At 58.3% G+C, this 26,975-nt stretch overlaps 4 protein-coding genes and 1 non-coding gene across 12 annotated transcripts; 4 read left to right on the forward strand and 1 right to left on the reverse strand.

The window, feature by feature from the left end:
* Positions 1-671: 671 nt before the first annotated feature.
* Positions 672-7,413, reverse strand: RXRB (retinoid X receptor beta). Of its 4 annotated transcripts, none has more exons than XM_008160077.3 (10): positions 7,068-7,413; positions 6,162-6,409; positions 5,524-5,680; positions 5,035-5,214; positions 3,434-3,606; positions 2,919-3,048; positions 2,595-2,727; positions 2,388-2,491; positions 1,969-2,074; positions 672-1,832 (listed from the first exon to the last, which is right to left on the reverse strand). In XM_008160077.3, exons 1-10 carry the CDS (start codon positions 7,297-7,299, stop codon positions 1,685-1,687), a joined length of 1,611 nt encoding a protein of 536 aa, XP_008158299.1. In that variant the 5' UTR covers positions 7,300-7,413; the 3' UTR covers positions 672-1,684. The 4 variants fall into 4 exon arrangements, with proteins under 4 accessions (XP_008158299.1, XP_008158300.1, XP_027992848.1 ...); XM_008160078.2 differs by having other exon boundaries at positions 2,388-2,479; positions 7,068-7,355; XM_054721766.1 differs by lacking the exon at positions 2,388-2,491 and having other exon boundaries at positions 1,768-1,832; positions 7,068-7,355.
* On the forward strand, positions 7,397-11,721 carry SLC39A7 (solute carrier family 39 member 7). Of its 2 annotated transcripts, XM_028137048.2 has the most exons (8): positions 7,397-7,750; positions 8,044-8,446; positions 8,535-8,703; positions 9,151-9,204; positions 9,333-9,485; positions 9,600-9,740; positions 9,948-10,144; positions 10,985-11,721. In XM_028137048.2, the coding sequence occupies exons 2-8, from the start codon at positions 8,048-8,050 to the stop codon at positions 11,255-11,257; spliced, it is 1,386 nt and encodes a 461-aa protein (XP_027992849.1). In that variant the 5' UTR covers positions 7,397-7,750; positions 8,044-8,047; the 3' UTR covers positions 11,258-11,721. The 2 variants fall into 2 exon arrangements, with proteins under 2 accessions (XP_027992849.1, XP_008158297.1); XM_008160075.3 differs by lacking the exon at positions 7,397-7,750 and having other exon boundaries at positions 7,757-8,446.
* A 332-nt stretch (positions 11,722-12,053) lies between these two features.
* On the forward strand, positions 12,054-14,157 carry HSD17B8 (hydroxysteroid 17-beta dehydrogenase 8). Of its 3 annotated transcripts, XM_008160074.3 has the most exons (9): positions 12,054-12,135; positions 12,265-12,482; positions 12,574-12,690; positions 12,801-12,893; positions 12,981-13,066; positions 13,177-13,261; positions 13,484-13,526; positions 13,708-13,782; positions 13,973-14,072. In XM_008160074.3, exons 1-9 carry the CDS (start codon positions 12,090-12,092, stop codon positions 13,987-13,989), a joined length of 780 nt encoding a protein of 259 aa, XP_008158296.1. In that variant the 5' UTR covers positions 12,054-12,089; the 3' UTR covers positions 13,990-14,072. The 3 variants fall into 3 exon arrangements, with proteins under 3 accessions (XP_008158296.1, XP_027992851.1, XP_027992854.1); XM_028137050.2 differs by lacking the exon at positions 13,484-13,526 and having other exon boundaries at positions 13,973-14,157; XM_028137053.2 differs by lacking the exons at positions 12,801-12,893; positions 13,484-13,526 and having other exon boundaries at positions 13,973-14,157.
* A 980-nt stretch (positions 14,158-15,137) lies between these two features.
* MIR219 (microRNA mir-219) lies at positions 15,138-15,219 on the forward strand. Its single transcript, NR_129126.2, has one exon. It is a non-coding gene; the product is annotated as a microRNA mir-219 (primary transcript).
* Positions 15,220-15,612: 393 nt separating this feature from the next.
* On the forward strand, positions 15,613-19,702 carry RING1 (ring finger protein 1). Of its 2 annotated transcripts, none has more exons than XM_054722483.1 (7): positions 15,613-15,908; positions 16,017-16,140; positions 16,973-17,133; positions 17,212-17,457; positions 18,169-18,558; positions 18,698-18,971; positions 19,304-19,702. In XM_054722483.1, the coding sequence occupies exons 2-7, from the start codon at positions 16,063-16,065 to the stop codon at positions 19,403-19,405; spliced, it is 1,251 nt and encodes a 416-aa protein (XP_054578458.1). In that variant the 5' UTR covers positions 15,613-15,908; positions 16,017-16,062; the 3' UTR covers positions 19,406-19,702. The 2 variants fall into 2 exon arrangements, with proteins under 2 accessions (XP_054578458.1, XP_054578459.1); XM_054722484.1 differs by having other exon boundaries at positions 15,619-15,908; positions 17,242-17,457.
* The last annotated feature ends 7,273 nt before the right edge of the window (positions 19,703-26,975 follow it).

A 26,975-nucleotide genomic window follows, 5' to 3' on the forward strand; every position in this document is an offset into this window, starting at 1 on the left:
CCCCGGCCGGCCCGCCCCGCGTAATTACAGAGCGGCCGGCCGGCCGGGCAGTATTTATAGACGCGGCTATGGATAGCGGCGGGACCTGCACCTCCGTCCGCGCCGCGGGGGCGGGGGAGGGGGCCGGGGGCCGGGGGCCGGGGCAGAGATCGCACAGACAAACGGGCTAACCAGGTCCCAGGAGATGAAAATGGGGGGGGGGGGGGGGCGGAACCCAGTGGAGAGCCGAGGGGACAGTCGGCCGAGTTGGAAGATGGGGAAACCGGGTCACGCAGGGACAGGAGGCCGCCTCCAGGCGGGCCCCGAGGCCGCGGCGCCCAGCGAGCCCCTCGGACGGGCACGGCGCCGGGTCTGCCCGGAGCCCGCGGCAGCGGAGACGGGAGCGAGGCGAGGCGCCGCCGCCCGCTGGCGCTAGGAGGGCGCGGGCGAACAAGGCGCCTTTGAGAACCCGCCGCCCCCCTTCCTCCTCGGCCCGCCCCGCCCCCCGCCCGGCACACCCTCTTCCCCCCTCCCCGACAAAGAGCGCCTTGTGTCCCCCACCTTGCGCCGCCTCTCGGGCCCCAGGGAACCTCAGGCACCGTTAGTGTCAAGGGAGCGTGTCTAGAGGTCCCAACCGACCGGATACCCCACACCCAGCGAGATGCAGCACTGTCCACGCCAAGTCACCTCAGTCCAGAAAACAGCGTTTTTAATTTGAAAGCGATTTTATACGTGAGTGAAAGAGGGAAAGAAACCCCAGAGAGAAGAGCTGCAGGGCAAAAATCATGCAGCCCCGGCACCCCATCTCTACAGGCCCGCCACCTCCCCTCAACGAGCAGGCCGGGCTGTGTCCCCAGCCTACAGGGTGCGCCCAGGGCTGGGGAAGCCCCCGCCACCGCGGCCCAGGCCCCTTCCCCCGTTAGACAGGACGAGATGGGCGAGGGGTGAGGCCAGTGCTTCAAGAGCCCGAGGGCCACCGTCTTGAGGCCCTGCCTTTCCCAAATTCCACCTCCACCACTGGCATCTTAGTCGACCTGGGACAGTACAGTACTTCTTTGAGTCTAACTGTAAATCTCTATCCTCAGAGGAAATTAAAAATAGCAGATGGGTTTCTACATCTCCACCCACCCCTTCACCACCACCACCTTATTTTCCAGTCTGACTGCAGGTGACGTGCGAGAGGTGATCCGGACAGGGGGCGGTGACAGAGGAGCCCCCATCTGCCAGACTTGGCTAGAGGGAGGCCTGTCGGAGCCCTACTCCCATGTCCATCACTCTGGGGGGCCTGCCCCCCGATATCCATCTCTGGGAGAGTTCCCATATCCACTCTCCAGACAGGGAGCTAAGTGAGGCAAGAGGAGAAGGGAGCAAGGCCCCGGAGCAAGGCCAGTGCTGTGTGCTGGGGAAGAGCACTCCGGGCAGGTGAGAACTCACCCGTCACGGCAGACCCCGACAAACTCAGAGACTCGCGGCCACTGAAGGAAGAGGTCCAGCTCTCACAAGAGTCTGGGGTCCCCTCTGACTTGGGATATCAAGCGAACCCCTTGGAGGGTTGATGGATCCCCTAGAGGTCTCAGTCCTGCTCCCTAGTCCTCACCCCACCAACGCTCCAGGCACACGGCCCCTCCCCACCCTGCCCCAAGGCTTGGAGTCCCCCTCGATGTGCACTCCTCAAGTGTGGGAAGCACCATGTCTGTGTCGGGGCTCAGGCCAGCTGGTGGGGCGCCTCGAGCATCTCCATGAGAAAGGTGTCGATGGGGGTGTCACCAATGAGCTTGAAGAAAAACAGATGCTCTAGACACTTAAGGCCAATGGATCTGAGAGCAGGAAGACGTAGCAGCAGCTTAGCAAACCTGAGGTGGGGCGAGAGAAAGGGAGTGAGAGCTGGAATTGCATAGGCCCTGAACACACCTCCACCCCTGTGGCCCCCCAACCTCCACCCCATGGGCTCCTCAGTCCCCACAATCCCTCACCCCAACTCCTTCTCACCGTCCCTGCTGCTCAGGGTACTTCTGTTTGCAATAGGTCTCCAGGGACGCGTACACTTTCTCCCGCAGGACCTCCACCTCGCTGGGGTTGGAGAGGCCCTTGGCGTCTGAACAGCAGGGAAGAGAGGAGGAAGGAGGCAGCCAATCACATCAGCACAAACGGGGAGATGTGGCCACATGAATAGCTGTTTCCTTCCGGGCCCCATCTACTTGCCCTTCTCCAGATGCCTGGTCAGGGAACTGGGTTTGTGGGAGGGGGTCAGAGGGGAACGCATTAGTGGATATGGGATGTTTTTGGTTATGTGGGAGATTGCCGGCAGAGGGTCTTACTGAGGGGATAGCTGGGTAACTTAGGAGTCTCCGGAGAAGAGGAGGCTCCAAGGTTGCTTTGGTCTTGAGAGATGGGTGACCTCCTCTTACCTGGATTGAACAGAATGATTGCCCTCAGGCAGCCAAGCTCTGTCTTGTCCATCCTCATGTCACGCATTTTGGACACTAGCTCTGTCAGCACCCTGGAGAGGGACCTGCAGGTCACTCAAAGGTCACAGCTCAGCCAGCCTTGGACACGGACCAGCCTATAGCCCCACCCCCTCTACCTATAGGCCAGCCCAGCGGAGGGCCACTGACCGATCAAAGATGGCTCCCACGCCTGCAGAATGGGCTGAGTTGCGGTGCACGTGAAGACCTGTGGCGAGGAGGATGCCATCTCGGACATCAATGGATCGATGGGAGAAGGAGGCAATGAGGAGCTCATTCCAGCCTGGGCGGGAGCAACAAGGGCCAGGAGCCAGAGATCAGGCCATGGGATTCAAAGCGCACCAGGGGAAGAGAAGAAAAGGTGGCGAGGTCAATGAGCTTGGCTCCCTGAGTATGCAAGTGTGCACTGGGGTCACTGAAGGTCATGTCAAAAAGGGTCAAATGTCGAGGTCAAAGGGATCCAAGGTCACTGACCTGCCCGTAGCAATATGACCTGGTCATCCAGAGGCAGGGAGGAAAAGTGTGGGATCCTCTTCGCCCACTCAACAAGCGTGAAGAGCTGTTTGTCAGCTGCCTGACAGATGTTAGTCACAGGGTCATTTGGCTGCGGGAGATGGGGGGTGAGAGTTATGGGAGGTTCGGAAGTACGCTGGGAGCCCCCCTTGTAAGAGACTTTGATACCCCCTCCCACAACGTGGTATATCTCCTCAAGCCCCATGTGAACCGACCCCTGTAAGTCCGGCTTTTCTTCGGGCAGTGAAACATTTATTTGGGACTTGCCTGTGGTTCTGCCAACCAGGGGGTTGTCTGGGGGGGACAGAGGACACTATCACCCCCTCAGATATTTAAGAGCCTGGTTTGGCAGCACTTCCAGTCCCAGACAGTGTTAGGAAGGTTGTGAGGGGAAGGGGGGGGCGGGCAGGACAGACCTAGGTTCCCACTCCCCCAACCCCCATCAGGAAGGAGAGTGGATCGACCCCATCACTCACGCTGCTGCCGCTACCCCCGGTTCCCCCAGGACCCTCAACGCCCTGGTCACTCTTCTGCTCCACAGCAAGCTCTGCCTCCAGGATCCTGTCCACAGGCATCTCCTCGGGGGCTCCCCCAGCCCCCTCCCCATCCCCGTCCTTGTCCTTCCCCCGTTGCCGTTCCTCCTGTACCGCTGGTGGGGGGAGGGGGGACAAAAAGTGGAAAGTCAGCAGCCTGCCAGGAGGAGGTTCTGAAATGTCCTTAGGCCCTTATCAGCATCTGATGGCCTTAGGAGATATTTACAGAAACTGGGGAAGTCACTACAAATAATAGTAGACTAGGGACAGTCCAGAAGCAGGGGTTGTAAAAGGGCACATAAGCCAAGAAGGAGAGGGAAGGAGAGGATAGAGGAATTAGGGAGAAAGTTAACGTTTAAATGAGGGCCAAGCACATCTTAACATTCACTCTATTATAACAACCCTGTGAGTTCTTGTCTCCATTTTTTTCTTTTTTTCCCTTTTTTTTTTTTTTTTTTTTGTTAATCCTCACTCAAGGATATTTTTTCCATTGATTTTTAGAGAGTGGAAGGGAGGAAGGGAGGGGGAGAAGAAGGAGGAGAGAGAAACACTGATTGGTTGCTTCCCTAACTCCTGATCACACGTGCCCCGCCCCATCTAGGGTGGGGATCCAACCTGCAACACAGGTACGTGCCCTTGACCGGGAATGGAACAGTGGACCCTTCGGAGCGCAGGCCAATGTTCTAACCACCGAGGAACACCGGCCAGGCTCTTGTCTCCATTTTTAAAGATGAAGAATTTCAGGCCTAGAAAAGTTCGATAGCATGCCCAAGTTCACACAATACATGGTAAGTCATACATCTGAATCCAAGAGTGCCTGACTGCAAATTCTGTGCTCCTCTGACTCAACACAGAGGCAGTGTAAGGAGCCCTGGCCTGGGTCTTCAGAGATGTGAGTTCTGACCCCAGCTCTACCACTCATTTATTGCATGGCCCTGGAAGAGCTAGGCCTCAGGCTCATCTCTAAAAGGAGATTTGATCAAGATACTCTCTATAGGGTGCCTCCCAGAATTCCAGAGTCAGACTGAAGAAGAAAAGATTTTAAAAAGGGAAGGTAGCCCTGAGGTCTTCAGTAAAGTCTGTAGCTTAAGAGAGTGGAATCCCAGAGTTTGGAGGAGAGACCAGAGAGGGAGCACTGGGTCAAAGAGAGGAAGGGCTATTCAGGTTGGAGAGGGGACACAGAGAAGCCCATCACGGGTAAGGAGGGTTATCCTACCCTCACACCAGACTAGGCAGGGTCACAGGTACAGGCCAGAGGCAGAACCGTTAAGAAGGAAACTAAGGGATCAGATGAGGGTTTGAGGGCGAAGAGCTGATGAGGGGAGAGAAGTCAAATATCGCCCTCTGGAGGAGAGAGAAAACAGTCCAGTCTTCCTGAGAGGTTAGAGGTTTCCTCACCTTCCCTCTTCCCCGCCCTCCTCCCTCCTCTCCCAGAGGGCAGGCTGGGAAGCCTGGGTGGGCAGGCCCTCACCTTCCCTCTTCCCCGCCCTCCTCCCTCCTCTCCCAGAGGGCAGGCTGGGAAGCCTGGGTGGGCAGGCCCTCACCTTCCCTCTTCATGCCCGTGGCCAAGCACTTCTGGTAGCGGCAGTACTGACAGCGGTTCCGCTGGCGCTTGTCCACCGTGCAGTCCTTGTTGTCCCGGCACGAATAGGTCAGGTCCTTACGAATGGTGCGCTTGAAGAACCCTTTGCAGCCCTCGCAGCTGTAAACGCCGTAGTGCTTGCCTGCGGGGGAGGGGATGGCAACAGCAAGGCTGCATGTCAATCGCTCACCGTTAAGTCTCCTGCCAAGTCTACTGTGTTGGCCACACACAGAGCTGGGAAACCAGGACGTGAGGTGGTCCAGTCCCCTCTTCCCTCTAACCACCCCCACCCCACCTGAGCTTCAGGTTCTTTAGCTCTCACTGGGCCTCCTGCAGCTCACTTGCTCCAAAGAAACCCCATGAGGCCCTGGGAATCCCACGGGGGGGGGGGTGGTAAATGGCAGGCACAGTCCCTCTCTCTTCCTGTCTGCTGGTCTTCTGAGCCCCATACCTGAGCTTCGGTCCCCGCAGATTGCACATAGCCGTTTGCCAGCCCCAGGGCCACCTGGAGGGGGTGGACAGTGCAGGCCCCGGACCCCTAAGACTGGTGGCTTCACATCTTCAGGGGGGCCAGACCCACCCCCAGGGAGCGACACTGTTGAGTTAATCTGGGATAGGGGAAATAGGGAAGTCATGGGGAGACTCACTGGGAAAGAGAATCAGAGGAGATGGAAATGAAGCCCTAACACCTAGGCAGGGCCTGCATTGCACATCGCAGAGAGCATCATTACACTGCAGTCTGCGTGGAGGGCCAGCCTGGGGCCCAGCCCGGAGCCAAAAGCACAGTGTCCCTCGAAATAGTGCAACACAATGGCCCTGAAAGGTACGTATCTCTGAAGGGCAGATGGGACCCAAAGGGCAGAAAATCACTGACAGATGAAAGGGACATTAGGAATATTGGGGTTCCTTTGGGGATTGGGGTGGACACATGCACTGCAAGATCAGTCACCTCAGGGGGTCTCACAAGGACAACAGGCCTGCCAGAATTAGAGGTCTGGAGGCCAGTGGGTCATGGGGAAGTTCACAGGAGGATCTAGGGTCACAAGGAAATGAAAGTGGAGAGGCAGAATGTGGATCACAACCTCTCACCTGGGGGCTGCTGACAGGCCCGGAGAATCCTGGGGGAGCTGGAGGGGGCAGGCCAGGGGAGCCCATGGAAGAGCTGATGACAGGGAAGGGGGAGCCCAGGGGAGGGGGTGGCATCGGGGGTGGGGGTGGGGCCCCAGAGCCTCCAAGGGAAGGGGCTGCTGAAGGGGGTAGAGGTGGCCCAGGAGGAGAATGGGGCGGAGCACCCTGGGAAAGGGGATTTGGGGAGGAACTGTCTGGGCTTCGGGAGTCTGGGGGAGGGGGACACAGAGGCACAAAGACACACAGACAGGAGAGACAAAAAGAGAAAATGAGTCTTCGATCATTCAACTGAAGACTTTTTCAAATCCTCCACTGCTCCCTGCCCCCCACACACCTACCCCGTCCCCAAGCCCAGAGACACCCGGTCATCACACAACTTCTAATTGTGGCGACAGGAGGGATTCACAAAGGAGAGAAGGATAATTCAGGCGAGGAAAACTCCAAGCAATGTATTTGGTCACCCCAAGCCAGACGCCCAAGCCAGTCTCCTGTGGGTGGGGCAACACGTGGGATAAGCCCTCCACTCCCAGCTCGTGGCCAGAGCGTGCAGGGAAACAAGGCGGGAGGGAGAGACCGCTCCCAGGACGCAGGACCTGCCTTCCAGAGCCAGGAGTCCTCAAACTCGAGGACTCCCGGCCCCTGCCTGCCGGGGAGGGCGGTGCGCAGGGCCTCGGACCGCAGGGGCCGGAGGGCGGAAGCTTCCCCCTCCCCGCCCCGCCCCGGAGGGAGGGCGCTGAGGCCCTGGGGAGGGAGGGGACGCGTGTTTACAAACAAGGGGGCGGGAGCGCAGGGGGAAGAGCACCCAGAGAGGGGGAGGGGTGCAGAGAGCGCGGTCCCTGGTTCGCAGGTCCGCTCGCTGGCACTCACCCCGCCCGCTGTCGCCCATCGCGTCCAGTCCAGTCTCCCCCGGCTCCGGCTCCGGGGTTTGTTGTTCTCCGGCTGCCGCCGCCGCCGCCGCCGCTGCAGGATCCAGCCAGGGCCGTCGCCGCCGCCACCGGGACGCGACCCCACAATGCATTTCTTTTCGCACCCCCACCGGCCCACACTGCCCTGCGGCATGCCGCTGGGGGAGGAAGGGCGGGCGAGCAGCCCAAGACATGATTCCAGACTGAGTGGCGGGATACCGAAGTGGTACCAGAGATCCCCCAGGGTTGATTGAGGGGCCAGCTGAGCACGATGCAGCCCTAGAGAAAAAGACTGTGGCCTGAACCGAGTCGAATTAAGCGCTTCGCTCTGCTCTGCACCAAAATGACAGCGCCGATGTGGCAGCCATCTTGGTACAGAAGGGAAGTCGCCGTGCTAGTTCCCGCCCCCTCGTCTCGTTGAAAACGGAGGAGGCGGTCTCCGGCCTGTGAGCCGGCCTCGCCCACCCTCCCCTCAAATAACCTCCTCACCCGCGCATGCGCGCCGGGGCAGGGCCCGCCGCCGCCGGAGCGCCGCCATATTGGTAAAGTACTGGAACCGAGAGACGAGACTTCCTGTTCCCGCGGGAGCTAGAGGCGGGACTGCCACGTCCGAGTAGACAAGGCGAGGAGAGGATCCCGGAGCTGGTGAGCATTCCCCGCTTTCCCCAGGTCCTTTCCAGGCTTTCCCCACCTCATCATAGAGACGAGGGCCCAGAGAGTCTGTAAAGTGGAGGATCAAAGCTTAGAGCGGTGTCCCGGGCCCTACATCGGGAGGAGGTTCGGAATAAAAAGAACGAGTTGGGAACCACGCGGGTGGGGGCAACATGGAATGGGGGAGCGGCTCGTAGACGTGGACGGAGGGCGTGAGCGGAGTAAGCGGACCCCGCACAGGTATAGAGTTGATCAAGTGGAGTCCCTGTTTCTGTCCCTCTGGTCAGCGTGATGGCCAGAAGCCTGGGGGCCCCCCACTGGGTGGCCGTGGGACTGCTGACCTGGGCGGCCCTGGGGCTGCTAGTGGCCGGACACGAGGGTCATGGCGACCTGCACGAGGACCTGCACGAAGACTTCCATGGCCACAGCCACTCACATGAGGATTTCCATCATGGACACAGCCACGCCCACGGCCATGGCCACACGCACGAGAGCATCTGGCATGGGCATACCCATGGTCACAGCCACGAACATTTGCATGAGGATTTGCATCATGACCATAGCAATGGCCACTCCCATGAGAGCCTCTACCACAGAGGACATGGACATGACCATGAGCACAGCCATGGAGGCTATGGGGAGATTCCAGGCATCAAGCGGGACCTGGATACTGTCACTCTCTGGGCCTATGTGAGTCCCTAGGGGATGGGGGAAAGAGGGACTGGTTCTGGATTGTTGGGAAACCCTGCACACTTGACCCCTGACTCTCCCTCACCAGGCACTGGGGGCCACAGTGCTGATCTCTGCAGCTCCATTTTTCGTCCTCTTCCTTATCCCTGTGGAGTCAAACTCCCCCCGGCACCGCTCTCTGCTCCAGATCTTGCTCAGTTTTGCTTCTGGTGGGCTCCTGGGAGATGCCTTCCTGCACCTCATTCCTCATGCCCTGGGTAAGTAACCTCAAACCACTACCTCAAATCCTATATAATAGAAGGCTAATGTGCAAATCAACCAAACAGCAGAACAACGGGTCACTATGACATGCACTGACCTCCAGGGGGCAGACACTCAACACAGGAGCTGCCCCCTGGTGGTCAGTGCACTCCCAAGGGGAGCACAGCTCAGTCAGAAGCCAGGCTCATGGCTGGCGAGCGCAGCAGTGGTGGTGGGAGTGCACTGTGAGAGGGTGCAAGCCAGGCTGAGGGACCTTCCTTCCCCCCCCCCCACGCCCGCCCCCCCCTGCGTGAATTTTGTGCACCGGGCCTCTAGTTTTAATATATTTTGTTCTTTGGGCAAAGGGTTCTTCCCCCTTTGTGATCTCTGACCTTCCAATATTTCTGCAAATATATCCCCCTGGGGCAGGTATTTTCTCATCTGCCCTTTTCTCCCCCTTTCAGAACCTCATTCTCACCACCTTCAGGAGCAGCCGGGACATGGACACTCCCACAGTGGTGAGGAAGGGGAAGATGGAGACGGATTGGGGAGCTGGGGAAGGTCTGTCCCTCCCAATTTTTCTACACTTGAGGAAGAGAGTCTGGAACCCACATCTCCCGTAATGTCTCAATGCATCCATTCCCAGGCCAGGGCCCTATTTTGTCTGTGGGACTGTGGGTCCTCAGTGGAATTGTCGCCTTTCTTGTGGTGGAGAAATTTGTGAGACATGTGAAAGGAGGACACGGACACAGTCATGGACATGGTCACACACACGGAAGTCATGGACATGGAAGACAGGGTAAGCCCAGGAGCAGCTCACTGAAAGCCACCTCGCTTGCCTCAGAACCCCTTCATCTTATGGCCCTTAGGTGCGAGGGGCGTTCCCCACTCTAATCAGCTCCTTCCTTCTCAGAGCGTTCTGCAAAGGAGAAACAGAACTCAGAGGAAGAAGAAAAGGAAGCAGAGGGGTTGAGGAAGCGGAGAGGAGGGGGCACAGGGCCCAAAGATGGGCCAGTGAGACCTCAGAATTCTGAAGAGGAAAAAACAGGTTCAGGTGAGGTCCAGAGTTGGTAATAAGCCCGGGCACGGGGCATCATCATGAATCACAGGGAATGTGTGCAGTGGGTAATGGCAGATGTCTGGAACACTGACGGGCTGGGTGTGCAGTGGTCTCTGGGGGAAGATGTGATAATGACTGACCAGGGCTGGGATGGGGTGATGGAGCATCTAACTGTTTTGTCTTCCTTTCCTCCTGTGTAAGATCTCCGAGTATCAGGGTACCTCAATCTGGCTGCTGACCTGGCACACAACTTCACAGATGGTCTGGCCATTGGTGCTTCATATCGAGGGGGTTTGGGATTGGGGATCCTGACCACAATGACTGTCCTGCTACATGAAGTACCCCACGAAGTTGGGGACTTTGCCATCTTGGTCCAGTCTGGCTGCAGCAAAAAGCAGGTGGGTGATGATGTGCCTCCTCCTTCTACTCCCGTTCATCCACCCCAAACCCAAGTCTGCCTCTCCTTAGATTCAAACAATCACACTGTTATTGACAATAAGTCTAGAAATGAGGGGAAGTTCGGTTTCTTTATTTCTATAGCTTAGTATTTCTTTTTTTTTCTTTTTTTTAATCCTTACCTGAGCACATGTTCTTTATTTTGAGAGAGAGGAAGGGAAAGAGAGAAACATTGATTGGTTGCCTCTTGCACGTGTCCCAACCAGGACCAAACCTGCAACTTAGGTATGTGTCCTGACCAGGAATAGAACCCAGAACCTTTCCGTGCACAGGACAGCACTCCAACCAACTGAGCCACATAAGCCCAGGGCACTTAGTATTTCTTGAACTGTGGTCCATAAACCATCTGAATGGTTTATTGGGGTCTTTCAGACCACACTCCCCACCCTGGATTACTGAATCAAAAGGTCTGTGAAAAGGACCTTTTTGATATCTAACATTTTTCAGAAAATGCTTATCATACTCTTTTTTTTTTTTAATTTTTATTTCAGAGGAAGGGAGAAAGAGATAGAAACATCATTGATGAGAGAGAATCATTGATTGGCTGCTTCCTGCACTCCTCCTACTGGGCACATGCCCTTGAACAGAATCGAACCCGGGACCCTTCAGTCTGCAGGCCAACACTGTACTACTGAGCCAAACCAGCTAGGGCTTTATCATACTCTTTTTGTTTCCAAAGACATACACCCTACCCGTATATACCTATCTCCTAGCAGCCAAGTCTAAACTACCGATAACCTTGAGATGATGCTGAGTGCCTCTCTCTCTTTTCTGCCCACCAGGCAATGTGTCTGCAACTACTGACGGCAATAGGGGCACTGGCAGGCACAGCCTGTGCCCTCCTAACTGAAGGAGGGGCAGTGGGCAGTGAAGTTGCCGGTGGTACAGGTCCTGGCTGGATTCTGCCATTCACTGCAGGTGGCTTTATCTACGTAGCAACGGTGTCTGTGTTGCCTGAGCTGTTGAGGGAGGCTTCACCATTGCAGTCCCTTCTGGAGGTGCTGGGGCTGCTGGGGGGAGTTGGCATGATGGTGCTGATTGCCCACCTCGAGTGAGAGGTGGGGTAAACTGCCCCCACCCCAGCCCCAAACCTTTAGCCTCTGGGTCTGGGGTCTGTGGAGGTCGGGGGCCCTGGCCAGACTCATCTGCCAAAGGAAGGAGTTGTTTCCTAGGAAAGTAGTCATTTGGGCATGAAAGCAGCAAGATTTGGCAGTCTTATAGGAGCTGTAGGGATGAGCATGAGAGGCCAGAGGGACCACAGTGTTGGGCATGTGCTGACCATGTTGTTGGGTGTGGGGCACTAAATGGGGCCATGTAGAAAGAAGGCTGGAAGAGACCAGTGATGGCGGCCTACCGGGAGTCTCCTACCCCACCGTTCACAGAGAACCAAGCTGCCCCACAGTTTTCTCCAGGGTCCTCCTCCCTCCCTCCCTCCCACTTGTTGGTGGAGGCTGCAGGGAGGGCTGGAGCCCTGGGGGTCGGGCAGCAGGAGTCGCGATAAACATCTACTAAACTTCAATCGTGTGTCTTGATTTGGGGGGGAGGGGGCCTTTAGTTGCTAATCTCATTGCCTGATTTTTGTTTCTAATATTTTTTATATCGCTGTTTGGGTCGAGGGGGTGGGGTGGTGACCGGAAATAAAGTCCTCGGATCTTCCGCCCCAAATGCATTCTTTGTCTTTTGGGGGGAAATGGGGGCCCCTCATCTTCCCACTCCTCACGGCCCCAAGTAGCGGTGCCTGGCCACGCCCCCGCGGTGGGAGGTCGGCTCGAGCGGGTGGCCGCCGGCGGCTAAAGCTGCCACGGCTACCATTGGCCGGGCTTTGCTCTCGCCACGCCCCCTCTGCGCCCGGATTGGCTCCGGGCTGGTCCCCGCCCACGGCCAGCCATGGCGGCTCCGCTCCGGCTCGGCTCTGCGCTGGCCCTGGTCACAGGTTGGGGGGGTCCTCTTTCAGGGCGGGTTGGGGTGCCCTCGGCCTCTGCAGCCGCTGGCCCGAATGTTACTGACCGCCCTGTTCACCTCTGACCCCTGCCCGTCCCGCCCGCGCGTTCTCACCCCGCAGGTGCCGGAAGCGGCATTGGCCGAGCCGTCAGCGTGCGCCTGGCCCGAGAGGGGGCCGCCGTGGCCGCTTGCGACCTGGACGGGGCCGCGGCACGGGAGACTGTGCGGCTGCTGGGCGGGCCGGGGAGCGAGAAGGGGGCGCCCCGTGGGGCCCACGCTGCCTTCCAGACGGACGTGTCTGAGGCCGGGGCCGCCAGGCGCCTGCTGGAGCAAGTGCAGGTGAACGCGGGCGACCTCGCCCCTCAAAGCGCTCGCTGCCTCCACCGCCCCGGCTCTTCACGGTTTTTGGTGTAACCTCCCTCTTCCGCAGGCCTGCTTCTCTCGCCCGCCATCTGTCGTCGTGTCCTGTGCGGGCATTACTAGGGATGAGTTTCTGCTCCACATGTCTGAGGATGACTGGGACAAAGTCATAGCTGTCAACCTCAAGGTGGTTTCTGAACCTGTCCTTCCTGGCCCCTTTAGCTTGGGAAGGGAGCTGGAGGGTGACTCTCCAGCTGGTCCTTCTACCTTGTTACTCTCCTCCCCTCCCCCAACTAGGGCACCTTCCTCGTCACTCAGGCTGCAGCCCAAGCCCTGGTGTCCAGTGGTTGTCATGGCTCCATCATCAACATCAGTAGCATCGTAGGGAAGGTCCGGTGGAGTTGGGATGAGGTCAGGGCACAGAGAGGGGAGTTCTTGGGACTCCTGATTCATCCCAGATCTCTGACTCACCTGCAGGTGGGGAACGTGGGACAGACAAACTACTCGGCATCCAAGGCTGGAGTGGTGGGGCTGACCCAAACTGTAGCCCGGGAACTGGGAAGGTTGGTCAGACCCCTGGGGGACAGAGGGCTTTGCTGAGGCATGTGGGAGCTCCGAGGGAGGGTCACTGTTCCGTCTCCTCCACAGTCAGCAGCTGTTCTCCCTTCCACAGACATGGGATCCGCTGTAACTCTGTCCTTCCAGGGTTCATTACAACACCCATGACACAGAAAGTGCCACAGAAAGTGCTGGACAAGGTAGGCCATGGGTGGAGGGCAGAGAGCAGAACCGTGCAGAGACCCAGCCTCTCTGGGTTTGAGAGAGCGAGAGAATGCCGGACACGTGCCTCGCTAGAAGCAGGTAGTCAGTGCACAGGAATGAAGACAGAAGAAAAAAGGGTCGCAGACTCAATCTACCAAAAAAAAAAAAAAAACACCCATAAAAGAAACTTTCAGCCACACATGAGTGTTTCCTTACAGGTGACTGGAATGATCCCGATGGGACATTTGGGGAACCCTGAGGGTGAGCGCTGAGTGAAGGGGAGGCTGTGGGGAGGGCCCTGAGTGAACAGGCCCCAAAGCCTGTGGTGTCAGAGAGGGTTGGTAATTGGCGCTGTTTGGGGGAGGGTTTCTGGTGAGAGATGATGGCCCTTTGGGTCTATGGGAGTAAGTAGGAGCCTGCCCTCTCCCCACTACTCCCATAGATGTGGCAGATGTGGTCGCATTCCTGGCATCTGATGACAGTGGATACATCACCGGGGCCTCAGTGGAAGTCACTGGTATGAGGCCGTCCTGGGGCGGGAGAGGGCTGAGAGGTGAACCCAGCTGGTCTGTGAGAGCAGTGAGGGGAGTCCGGAGGCACTGAAGGAAGGGCAGACGTTCCCCAGGGCCAGGGACAGAGGAGGGTGGGCGCCCCCAACCCATTTGTCTCCACCTGTGCATCTGTCCAAATGTCTCTGCCCCTCCCAGGAGGACTTTTCATGTAACTGCCTCAGGGACCCTGGACTCTGCTCGCCCCCCGCCACTCTGCGGCCTCCTGCTGATGAGGACTCCGAGTTCCCAGGCTACAAAAGAGGTGGCAGTGTATGGCTCAGGAATGCTGAATATGGGAGGCAGGGGTGCTTGTGACCTTAATAAATTCCAAATCCTCTTCCCTGCCACCTCCGGTTCTTCTTGTGTCCAAGCCCTCAGACCCTTCCCCACCTCCCCCTTTCCCCAAAGGATTGTTCCCTTTCACTGCCTGGTCTCCCAGGGCAACCCCTGCCGCCGGGTGTGAGGAGAGAGTGTGTGTCACTGTGTATTCGTGACAATCTGGGTCTTTTTGGAGGGAGGGGGTCTCTGCCCCACCCCCTACCACTAGTCCTGCAGCCCCAGTTTCCTCCCCCCATACCCTGGTCCTTGTGGTCCCCAACGGTGATTTGTTCATGGCCCCATCCCAGTGTCCAGTCTGGCCTTAGGAGGGGGTCTCGGAACAGGTGGCCCTCCCCCACCCCGCTCCTTTCTCTGAGTCCCCCCTCTCCTTTCTCTCCACCTTACAATAGCTGCAGCCGGCCTGGGGTCGGATGGGGGGGATTACAGGAGGGGGCCAGGATTAGGGGAATGGACCAGCGATGAAAGGAGCTGGAGGAGAGTAGACGGGAGGGGGCTGGGAGGAGGAGGAGGAAAGGGAGGGGGTCTGCGCTAATCGACTCTGGAGCCCACATAAGGACTGGCCACGGACTGAAGGAGAGAGGACAGGGAAGTAGGGGGTAACTGGGGGAAGGGGCGAGGGGACCCACTGCTGCCTTGTCCCAGAAACGGGCCACCCCCTGGCAGCTGCAGCCCAAGTCCGGGAGCTGAGGCTGGAGGAGACGGGGGCGCCCATCACGGCCTCTTTCCCCCGGTGTCCCGCTCACCCCCTGCCCTCAATGGGGACCGCTCTGCCCCTTCCTCTTCTCTTTCCTCCCGGCCCCCTTCCTTCACCGCGAAGTCCTGGCGGAGGCCTCTGCCCGCTTCCCACTCCAGACATTCGGGCCCTCGGGCCCCCCGCACACGCGCACACCCCCTCCCCGACAGGGGCCCCATCTTGTGTGTCCCTGCTTCCGCGTGGTGCCTCCGTCCCCGTGCCTCCCGGGCGCCTCCTCCCCCGCACGGGCCGCGGCTCCTGATTGTCCAAACGCAATTCTCGAGTCTCCGGCTCGGCCGAGAGTTGAGTCTGGACGTCCCGAGCCGCCGCCCCCAAACCTCGAGGGGAGAGCAGGTCGGAGGGTAGGGAGAGCCCCAGCGGAGGGCGGAGCGAGGCCCCGGTGAGGGGTCCCGGGCACTTGGGGACCTCGTTGCACTCTCGGGACGGGAGGACGGAGCGGAGGGGTCCTCGCAGCTTTGTCCCCGGGATCCGGGCTGGGGCTACGAAGTTGTGTGTGGGGTGGGGACCCGTTCCCCAGAGCCGCTGGGGGACGCCGAGTGGGGGAGGCGGCCCTTTCGCAACCCCCACCCCGTCCCCTCCCGGGAGCTCAGCGAGTCCAGGCCCCGCCCTCGGCGGGAGGCCCGGTGGGGGCGCGGGCGGGACCGGTCGCCGAGGCGGCCGCGCGGGGTGCGGGCCGGGGGCGGGGGCCGCGCCCACGTGGTGGGCGACTCCGGGGCGCCGGCTCCCGGCGGGGCGCGGGCGCATCCCGAGGGCGGGGGCCCAGGGCGCCCACGTCGCGTCCCACCCGTGCCGCGAGTGGCGGTGACGTCTCCGCCGGCGGGGGGAGTGGAGCGGAGGGGCCGGCGGAAGTGACGTCGGGCCCCAGTGCCCGGGCCTTGGCGGCGGCGGCGGCGGCGGCGGGAGCTGCTGTCGGAGCAGCGGCTGCGGACCGAGCAAACTCGGCCCGGGAGCCGGGACCCGGGCGCGGCGCGGCGGCGGCTGCGCGGACGGCGGAGCCGGGTGAGGGGCCGGCCGGCGGGGGACGGAGAGGCGAGGCTCCGGAGGGGCGGGGTCTGCGCGAGGGGCCCCCCTAACCCTGTCCCTTCCCTTCCCCTCCCCCTCTCCCAGCCCACCTCTCCTCCTCCTCCGCGGCGGGGGTCTGCGCTCGGTCACCATGACGACGCCCGCGAATGCCCAGAATGCCAGCAAAACGTGGGAACTGAGCCTGTATGAGCTCCACCGGACCCCGCAGGTGACAGGGTCCCTCACAGCTACTCCCGGTCCCCAAGCCCCGCAATCCACGGACCCCCTCGCACAGCCTCTTCTCCATGTTTCGCCCCTTCTGCTGACCCTTGGTCCTACCTTTGAATCACCTTAACCTTTCAAACCACTTTCCATTTATTTTCTTTAATTCTCAAAACAGCCAGAGAGGTAGAGCACATATTCCTGCCTCTTTGAAAGGTGGCAAACAGTTCAGTGTGGAGAGCGGTGCGTGAGCCTCTCCTGGGGAGTTTATTGAAAATGGAGCTTCGGACACGGCAGGGGGATGGAGCCCCAGACCTGATATGGGTAGCACCATGGCCACACTTTAAGAAACTCTGTTGAATAAGTCTTCCCCAAACCACAGATCTGTGCCACCCTCACCCTCAGGTGTCTCTCCAACCTCAGATCCTCCTCAAAGCTCCTACTCTTGATTAAGGGACATTAATTCTGTTCTCCATTCCCTCCAAGTCAGTAGCTCCTTCTCTCTCAGAATTCCCATCTTTCTCAAGTGGCCAACCCGGGGTATCCAGATTCTGCCATCTCAATGTATTTCTCAAAACTCCCATTTCATGGACCACTTGTCCGTCTATTTATTTATTTGTTTGTTTGTTTTAGAGAGAGGGAAATACCAATTTGTCCCACTTATTTATACAGCCATTGGTTAATTCTTGTCTGCACCCTGACCGGGGATTGAACCTGCAACCTTGGCATATCAGGACAATGCTCTAACCAACTGAGCTACCTGGCCAGGGCAGACCAATTATTTCTAAAACTCTTTACCCCCAACCCACCCCCACCTTTCCACTCACTGATGCCTCCAGGAAGCCATCATGGACGGTACAGAGATTGCAGTTTCCCCTCGGTCGCTGCACTCAGAGCTCATGTGCCCCATCTGCCTGGACATGCTGAAGAACACAATGACCACCAAGGAGTGCCTCCACCGCTTCTGCTCCGACTGCATCGTCACGGCCCTGCGGAGCGGGTAATGGGAGGGACACGGCGGAGATGGGGTTAAAGGTGCAGAGTTGAGGCCTCAATGCCCAGGCGACTGGCTGCTCAGGGCCTCCTCTCTCTCCCCCCATCCCCCCAGGAACAAGGAGTGCCCTACCTGCCGCAAGAAGCTGGTATCCAAGCGGTCTTTGCGACCAGACCCCAATTTTGATGCCCTGATCTCGAAGATCTATCCCAGCCGGGAGGAATATGAGGCCCACCAAGACCGGGTGCTCATCCGTCTCAGCCGCCTGCACAACCAGCAGGCGCTGAGCTCCAGCATCGAGGAGGGGCTGCGCATGCAGGCCATGCACAGGTTCGGGGCCAGGACAGAAGCGTGGCAGGGCTGGTGGGACCGATCCGCGGCCAGACTCCGGGTGCTGACGTGCCGCCTGCCCCTCTAAACCTCGCCCCCTAAGGGCTAACTGTGGCCGGATTGCCAGGCCTGGAAGCCATGGATATAAACTGCAGCTTCTTAGCAAGAGGCGCTACTGTTCTTAAAAGGAAACTAGCTCACCTTCTAACTTTCTGTAGTCAGAATAGTAGAGTGATCTGAAGTGGAAGCTCTGGACTCACGTTGCTGGGAATTAAAACACCCCCTAGGCCGCACTGCTCGGTCTTTAATGTGTGTCCAGGTTACCGAAGAGTCTTGTTAGAAACGCAAAATGGGATTCAGTAGGTCTGGAGTTGGCCTGAAATTCTGCATTTCTACAGGCCTATGCTACAGGTTCCTGGAGCACACTTTGAAAGGCAAGGGACTAGATGATTTCAAACAAGTTATTTAACCTCTCTAAGCCTCGGTTTCCTCAGCCATAAAATAGAGATCATGTAATTACCTGCCTCGTAAGACTTGTACTATGGGAGACGATCAATGCAAAATATTTAGCAGTGTGCTTGACAGGTAGTTAGTATTTAATAAATATTAGGCGTCACCTTTAAGATTTCCCTGATCTTTTCAGCCTCTGAAGTTAAAGTCTAACTCTTCTTATCCTGGATGCTCTCTAACCTCAACCGCTTGCTTCTGCAGGGCCCAGCGTGTGAGGCGGCCGATGCCGGGGTCGGATCAGACCACCACGATGAGTGGAGGGGAAGGAGAACCGGGGGAGGGAGAGGGCGATGGGGAGGATGTGAGCTCAGACTCTGCTCCTGACTCTGCCCCAGGCCCTGCCCCCAAGCGACCCCGTGGAGGGGGGGCAGGGGGGAGCAGTATAGGGACAGGGGTAGGAGGCACTGGTGGGGTGGGTGGGGGCGCTGGTTCTGAAGACTCTGGTGACCGGGGAGGGACTCTGGGAGGGGGTACCCTGGGCCCCCCAAGCCCTCCTGGGGCCCCTAGTCCCCCGGAGCCAGGTGGAGAAATTGAGCTCGTGTTCCGGCCCCACCCGCTGCTCGTGGAGAAGGGAGAATACTGCCAGACTAGGTGAGAGCCCTGTCTTCCCCGGCCACTGAGAAACCAAAGATCCTATACCCTGCCCTCGGGAGGGGGCTGGCCCCCCCAGAGAGAACCCGACCCAGAGCCCTTTGGAAAGCCTGCGCCCTGAGCGCGTCTCCCACCCCAGGTACGTGAAGACCACCGGGAACGCCACCGTGGACCACCTCTCCAAGTACTTGGCCCTGCGCATAGCCCTGGAGCGGAGGCAGCAGCAAGAGGCGGGGGAGCCAGGAGGACCTGGAGGGGGTGCCTCTGATGCCGGGGGACCTGATGGCGGGAGTGGGGAGGGAGGGGGCGCTGGCGGAGGTGACAGCCCTGAAGAGCCTGCCTTGCCCAGCCTGGAGGGTGTCAGCGAAAAGCAGTACACCATCTACATCGCCCCCGGGGGCGGAGCGTTCACGGTGAGAGCCTTTGAGGGCCCTGGTGTGGGGGAAGCAGGGAGCGCGGCCTGGGGCCCCCACAACCACGATCCTGATTTCTGACTGACCACCTCTCCCCCTCCCCTCCCTCCCCCTCTCCCCCTCCCTTCTCCCTCCCTCCTCTCCTCCCCTCCCCTTCTCTCCCTTCTCCCCCTCCCTTTCCCTTCTCCCGCCTCCTTCACGTGCCCCTGCTTTGCCCCATCTCTTTATTACTCCTTTCCTTGCCTCCTCCGTGGTCACCTCATTCATTCCCTTTACTGCCTCCTCCAACTTCATTTTCTCTTCCCTGCCTCTTCCTCCCACCCCCTCTGCAGACACTAAATGGCTCTCTGACCCTGGAGCTGGTGAATGAGAAATTCTGGAAGGTGTCCCGACCACTGGAGCTCTGCTATGCCCCCACCAAGGATCCAAAGTGACCCCACAAGGGGACAGCCAGCGATGGGGCCACAGGGCATCCCTGTGTCCTGGCCCACCACCCAGCTCTCGTCCCCCGGTGCCCCCCAGCCAGCCAGCCAGCCAGCAAGAGGACACAACTGAGGACACGTGGCTTTTATACAAAGTATATCAGATTCTTCTATATTGTACAGATGCACCACATCTACTGCCTTTTCTATTGCCCCAGACTTCCCATCCACAGGAGGCGTTGGGGAAGGTGAAGACCCTCCCTCATGCCCTCCTACCAGCAGCAACAAACGTGCTTTTTCCTCTTTGAAGCCCGCAGTCCTGTGTGTCTGTCAGGGGTGCACAGAAGGGGGGCGGGGATTGAGAAAGGAAGCCGAGACATCATGTAGAATCAGCCTTGGCGACGGGAAAATGTCAAAGGTTATTAAAGGCGTGTCCTTCCCTTATTCTGAACCTGCAAATAGCAAATAAGCACAAAAGCGGGGAGGGACGACCGGTGACGCTGGAGACAGGATGAGGAGCGCAGGGCTGTGTGAAGTCAGGTCCTAAATTTGCCCCCTAAACCCTGAGCCGCCCAGGCTGAGCTCAGCTCCAATTCCACACGGAAGGCAGGGGAGTGGCTCCAGTAAGGCTGGTTTGTAGAGGGGACAGGGCCCTGCGGGTTTGCGAGGGGAAACGGGCTGGTTCTATAGCTGGGGGGAGGGGGGAGGGGGCTGCGAGAACCCATCCGCTCCACCTCCCCAGCCTCCGGCCGCCCCGGAGGTCCTTCGGTGCCTGCGGGCGGCGGGGGGGGGGGGGGCGGGCGAGTGGGGCCTCCTCCTCGCGGCCGGGCTCCCGTGGGCGGGGCCGCGGAGGGCGCGGGCGGCGGGGTCCCGTCCTGCCGGTGGGTGGGCGGGCGGGTGGGAGCAGGAACCGCCGGTCCGCGAGGGGCTGACGGAGCCCTCCCCAGGCTTCACCGCTTCGGCCCCTCACTTCCTGCTTCCGTCGCGCCCTTGGCGCCCCCACCCCGATCCGCCCCGAATTCCCGCTGCGCGCTGGGCCCCCTGCCCCGCAGGCGGAGGAGCCAGCCTGGGTGACCGGCCCCGGCACCCAGTGCGCGCTCGGGGTTCCCAGTTTGCTCCCCTCGTTGCTGGTCCCCGCAATACCGGGGACGCGGGAAATCCTTCAGCCTCTGCGACCGGCCGGTCACCCGCCACCTCCTGCGCTGCAGAAGGAGACAACACGCACCCCACCCGCTGAGGAGCCCCTGGGTGCACCCGCCTCCCGGGACCCAGACCCCGCACCCAGGTTTCCAGGGAGTGGGGCGCTCCTGGGATTTCAGAGCGACGTGCCGAGGGGTCCGGAGGGAAGCCCAGGAAGATGGAGTGCAATGGGCTTCGCGTGGGGTTCGGGAGCGTCTTCTGCCTCCCGCCCCGTCCGCCCGCTTCCCTCCGGAGCAGCCTGCGGCCCGAGGCCCCGTCTTTCCCTCTCACAGCCCCTCCCTCCTCCCGGTCCCAGGGGATGCCCCCCCCCTCCTCTCCGCCCTCCCGCTCCCCCTCCAGCCCCTCTCTGCCGCCGCGTCCTCGCCCTCCTGTGCCCCATGGCCTCGCCCTTGGAAGACAGGCCCGCGTTTGCGGGTGACACCGCGGGGAGGTACACCGAAGGCCGGCCTGGTGGGGCTCCTTTACCCGCCCCCCGGGAAGACAGGACCGCCCCCCCCCGCCCCCCGCGCTGGCCGAGGAAGCGGGGGGGGGCCCGCACACAGCCCTCCCTCCCCGGGCTTCCCTGGGCGAGTCCCCCAGGCCCTCAGCCTCCGGCTAAGCCGGCTGTGCGGGTCGGCAAAGGGATACAAAGTGTACAACGGAGCTGGGGTTTGCGGAGGAACTGGAAACGAGCAGGAGAATAATGCCCGGGAGCAGCGGAGAAGGCGCTCAGCTCCAGCCCCGCAGCCCCGCCCTTCCAGAAGCCGCCGGCGAGCCCCGCAGGCCGCAGGCCGCTCTGGGACCCCGTATCACACAGACAGCTGATGTGGCCCCCGCCTTCCGGGGCTCGATCCACAGCGAGCGCCCCGATACTGAGTCCAGAACCAATAGTACTCCCTGCTGCATCTCCCCGCCCCCCCTTCCCCCGCACCGTCCGCTCTCCGAACCCCTGCGGTAGCGGGAGGCTGGGAATGGCCGCACCGCTGAGTGAGAGAGACCTTTTGAAATGCAAATCTGATTGTTTCAGGCGCCTATTGAGCTCATTCCAGGGTGTCCCATTGATCTTAGGTTAAAGACCCCCCAAGTCCCTGCCGGGGCCTCTCAGGCCCCCCGAGGTGTGGCCCGCCAGCCTCTCCAGACTCCTCACCCCCAGGCGCCACTTCACTTCCTGCCCACACTGCTCCGGGCAGAGCCTCGGTGCCGGCTGGACCCCGCCCCCACTTCTCTCCGTCAGCGCCTCTTCATTCTTCACATCTCCGCTCCTTACCCCTCTCCCGGGAGGTACCCTAACCTTCCTTTCGGGGTCAAGTTCCCCTTTTCTGAGCTCCCACACCAAAGTGTACCTTTGCCGTCAGCTCAGTGCACACCTACTGCGCATGTGGCACAAGTGTGAGCGTGCCTTTCCCGGTGAGCGCGGGTCACTGCCCCAGGCAGGGCCGGGCCGCACGTGCTCACTCTTGCATTCCCTGGGCCTAGAGCTGAACACACCATAAGCGGTGATTGAAATAGTGGTTGAATGGACGCACACGCACCAGGATCTGGGGCAGGGCGCTAGGCATTTCAGGCCTTAGAAGGCAGCGTGGAATGATGTGGCAACGGCACAGGATTGAGGACTGGGATAGCTGGGATCAACAAGGTTGAAAGTACTCGTGGTGTGGCCTCCAGCAGCTGTGAAACCACTGCGAACCCTCGCTTTCTGATCTATAAAATGGGAACACCTTCAGAATCCAGCCGGATAGAAGAATTAGAAAAAGCACCAACACAGAAATATGGGTAAATTACAAGGACAATTAAACACGTGTCTGACTCGAGGAACAAAGGTAACTGAAGGTCAGAGGGCGAGCTGACAGGGGCTCTGGTTACTGGAAGGGACTGGAAGGGGACTGGTTCTCTGACGGGGAGGGGGGGGGGTTAGCCACCTGGGGCAGGAGATGAGCTGGGGAAATCAGATGAAAGGTAGTCTAAGGTGACTCAAGAAGAAATAGAAAACCTAAGTAAATCTGTGAACTAGAAGCCAAAAAGTGCACACACACAGCACCTAGATAGTTTTAGAGATGTGTTCTGCCAACTCTTAAAGAAACTGTTTATATAAACTGTCCCAGACGCTGAAAGAAGAGGGCCAATCACACTTATAGGACTAATAATCCTAAATAAAATATTAGCAAACCGAATCCAGTGGAGTTTATGCAACTGTGTCTATGTATGTGTGTGTGTACATGTATATGTGTGACAAAGAAGGGTTTATTCCAGAAATGCAAGGATGGACTACTTTAAAAATTCATTAATGAGCCCGCTGTTTGTGGCTCAGCAGTTGGGTGTAGACCTATGAACCAGGAGGTCACGGTTGGATTCCCGGTCAGAGCACATGCCCAGGTTCAGGCTCAATCCCCAGTGGGGGCATGCAGGAGGCAGCCGATCGATGATTCTATCTCATCGTTGATGCTTCTATCTCTCTCTCCCTCTCCCTTCCTCTCTAAAATCAAATTTTTAAATATATTTTATTGATTTTTTTACAGAGAGGAAGGGAGAGGGAGAGAGTTAGAAACATTGATGAGAGAGAAACATCGATCAGCTGCCTCCTTCACGCCCCCTACTGGGGATGTGCCCGAAACCGAGGTACATGCCCTTGACCAGAATCGAACCTGGGACCTTTGAGTCCACAGGCTGACTCTCTATCCACTGAGCCAAACCGATTAGGGCTGAAATCAATTTTTAAAAATTAAATAAATAAACAAGTAAAGAAAGAAAGAAAAGAAAAGACAAGGCAGGAGAAAATTAGCAAAAGCTATGTCAGGCAAGACACCAAAGGGCTAGGAATAGCAAACAGCTTCTGATGTCAATAGAAGGGTACACGTTTTTACTGTTTCTAGTCACCAAATGGCCAATAAACATTGAAAAGATTCTCAACATCACCGGGAATGTAGAAATGCTTATAAAAACTATGAGATACTGCTTACACAAACTGAATCAGCAACCTAAGAATCACTCTGACGACACCAACAGGAACTCACAAGCTGTGTGGAGACGGGAACAGCTCTAGCGAATGAGAGTCGTTCAGCGAGGCCCGAAGATGCAGGGCGCACACCTACCACCCGGAGCCCTGCCTGCAGGGTTCCTCCGAGGGCACTTCCAGGGGCGCAGGAGGCAGGGGAGCACGGCCTGCGCACCAGGGGCCGGCAGGGGAGAATGGAAACCAGTGCATCGGCCTTTAGATACAGGAATGGGTCAAGCATGGTGTCTTCTTCCGATGGGTGCTGCCCGGCAGTTAAAGTAAATGGGTGACAGCCGCATTTACCAATACAGTGAGTAAAAGAGTTTGCAAAAGTGGATGTTGCATGATATCATTTATGTAAGGTTTTTTTGGGGGGCGGTTAATCCTCACCCGAGGATATTTTGTCCATTGGTTTTATAGAGAGTGGAGGGAGGGGGCCAGGGGAGAGAGAAACATCGATTCAAACCAAACCTGCAACCAAGGTTTGTGTCCTGACCGGGAATTGAACCCACGACCCTTTGGTGCATGGGCCAATGCTCTACTCACTGAGCCACACTGGCCAGGCATCATTCATGTTTCAAAACACACAAAGCAATGATACATGTTTAGGAAAACGAACATTTGTTAAAAGTACAAAATGTGCGCGAGGGTGGTCCCCCACCCTTCAGAGTGGCAGCTGCCGCGGGGAGGAGCGCTGGGCGGGCTTTCGCCACTACGCAGTGCGTTGTTTTATTTCTAAAGGAAAAGACACAAAGCAAAGGAGGTGACTCAAAAGTGAGGGCTTGCTCCGTTGGGTTGCTGTGCTGACTAAGGAGCCGTAAACACAGAGGTGCTCGGCGAAGGTTCCGTGAATCCCTTAGGGGAGCGCGGTGAGGGCGCTTCGCGGGCCGAGAGACCTGACGTCCCTACCTACTGCCGCCTCTCCGTGGAACCTCACTGTCCCGGGAGCACCTGTTCACCCCACTGTGCTCCTCTGAAAAGGCATACATTAAACGTGCCTGGCCCTGGCCAGGTAGCTCAGTGGTTAGAGCACCGGCACCTGGGACCAAAGGGTCGCAGGTTCAATTCCTGGCCAAGGGCACGGACCTCGGTTGCAGGCCCAATCCCCAGCCCTGGTCAGGGAGGCAACCAGTCGATGTGTCTCTCTCACATTGAAATTTCTCCCTCTCTCCTGCCTTCACCCTCCCCTCCGCGCTCCCTAAAAAGATCAATGGAAAACGTATCCCCACCCGAGGATAAGTGCCTCCCCTCACAGCATCGCCCGAGAGCTAAATCGGCGCCCCTGGGCCGCTGCTGTTGAGGGTGACGGCGCTCTTGTTACGGTGGCAGGTATGGCTTCCAGCTGCGTGTACATTCTTTCCCTCCTCAACTGGTAAGCTCTCCTAGGAAGGCGCCCAGTGACGGAGGAGACCTGACTGCCCTCAAGGACCTGCGCCAAGGCTTCCACAGAAGGCGGCACCCGCAGGGCACGCCCCCACCCGGAGGGGCAGCTCCTGGTCGGGACAGACACTATCAATCTCTCCATGTGTGAGTGTGGCAATTAATGAAAAAGAATAATGAAAGCACATTGTGAACCAAATGAAATACTTGAGTGGGTGCCAGCTTTCGAGCCCTAAGATGGGGGCTGGCCCAGAGACAGACGCAAGAGCAGGTCTTGACAAGGGGCATCATGAGAGCGATGACACGGCGAGAAGAGCAGGGGCGTGTGCTGGACTGAAGATGACAGCCAGTTCTCGGCCACCTCTCCCACCAAGGTGCACACTGCCGCCCTCCCCTTGTTCTGGCTGGCCCTGACCTGTTTTGAACAGAACTGGGCATGCGTGATTGTGTGACTGCCGAGGTTGGGGCGTATGAGATCTGCAGCTTCCACGTTTGCCACTTGGAACATGCCTCTTTGAACCGCAGCTGCCATGCTGTGCGGAAGCTCAGGCAGCCACGGGGAGACCTACACGGCGCAGAACTGGGCCATGGACGACAGCAGTGCCCAGCTCCAGCCGGCAGCCGATATCGGGAAGAGCCCAGCCCACAGAGCCCCATCAACAGTACATGAAGACCTGCGGGTCCACCTGCAGAACTGTAAGGAACCATCACTTCCTTGTGTTTTTTTTTTTATTTTTTTAATATATTTTATTGATTTTTTACAGAGAGGAAGGGAGAGGGAGAGAGAGTTAGAAACATCGATGAGAGAGAAACACCGATCAGCTGCCTCCTGCACACCTCCCTACTGGGGATGTGCCCGCAACCAAGGTACATGCCCTTGACTGGAATCGAACCTGGGACCTTTCAGTCCGCAGGCCGACGCTCTATCCACTGAGCCAAACCGGTTAGGGCTTCCTTGTGTTTTTTAAATATATTTTTTATTGATTTCAGAGAGGAAGGGAGAGGAAGAGAGAGAGAGAGAAACATCAATGATAAGAGAGAATCATGGATCGGCTGGGGATGGAGCCCACAATCCGGTCATGTGCCCTTGGCTGGAATCAAACCGTGACCTCCTAGTTCATAGGTCGACACTCAACCACTGAGCCACTCTGGCCGGGCAATAACTTCTGTGTTAAGATACCAGATACGAGGGTGGCTTGTTGAGCAGCAAGAGATAAAAAACAAGCAGCATTAGAAAAAAGAGGCCTTACTCTACCCAGAAGATTTGAAATATCAACTAATTCTTTTTAAAGGTATATATTGGCTGTGTGTTTTTTGTTGATGTTTTTACAGAGAGAGGAAGGGAGATGGAGAGACGGAGAGAGAAATATTAATGTGAGAGCACAACATGGATTGGCTGCCTCCTGCACGCCCCCTACCAGGGATCCAGCCACAGCCGGGGCGTGTGCCCTGACCAGGAATCAAACTGGCAACCTTTCCGTGCAGGGGACGAAGCCCAACCAACTGAGCCACACCGGCCGGGCAAAGGCATATATGGGCTTTAAAATATTATTATTTTTTTATGGAGGAAGGAGTGGATGGTGAGTAGTTAACTTCCAAACGGAGAGGAAAGCATGTGCACAGCATGGGTGATGAAAAGTATGCAATTGAGGGTCCCCAGGTAAGTCTGTTTTGCCAACAGGGGCCTAAAGCACCAAAATGGAAGGATGGGAGATAACCTCTCTGACCGTTCTTAGCACGCACTGTGTGCCAGGCATATCATAGATGCTTCACAGAACCATATAAATTCTCAGTCCTCACAACATTGCTCTCGTTAGTGCATGAGAAAGGTGTGGTCCAGAGAGGTTGGGTTACTGGCCAAAGATCACACAGCCAACAAATGGCAGAGCTGCGATTTGAAGCTGCTCTATGAGCCTTTGCTGCTTCCACGACATCACAGAGGCACTGCAGCCTCCCGTACGGAGGCAGCTCCTGCCGGGCTGTGAGCCAGGCCGGGACAGGAACGGGCCTGGAGGGAACAGCAGCCACCAC

Source organism: Eptesicus fuscus, chromosome 10, assembly GCF_027574615.1.
Source record: "Eptesicus fuscus isolate TK198812 chromosome 10, DD_ASM_mEF_20220401, whole genome shotgun sequence".
Taxonomy (NCBI): domain Eukaryota; kingdom Metazoa; phylum Chordata; class Mammalia; order Chiroptera; family Vespertilionidae; genus Eptesicus; species Eptesicus fuscus.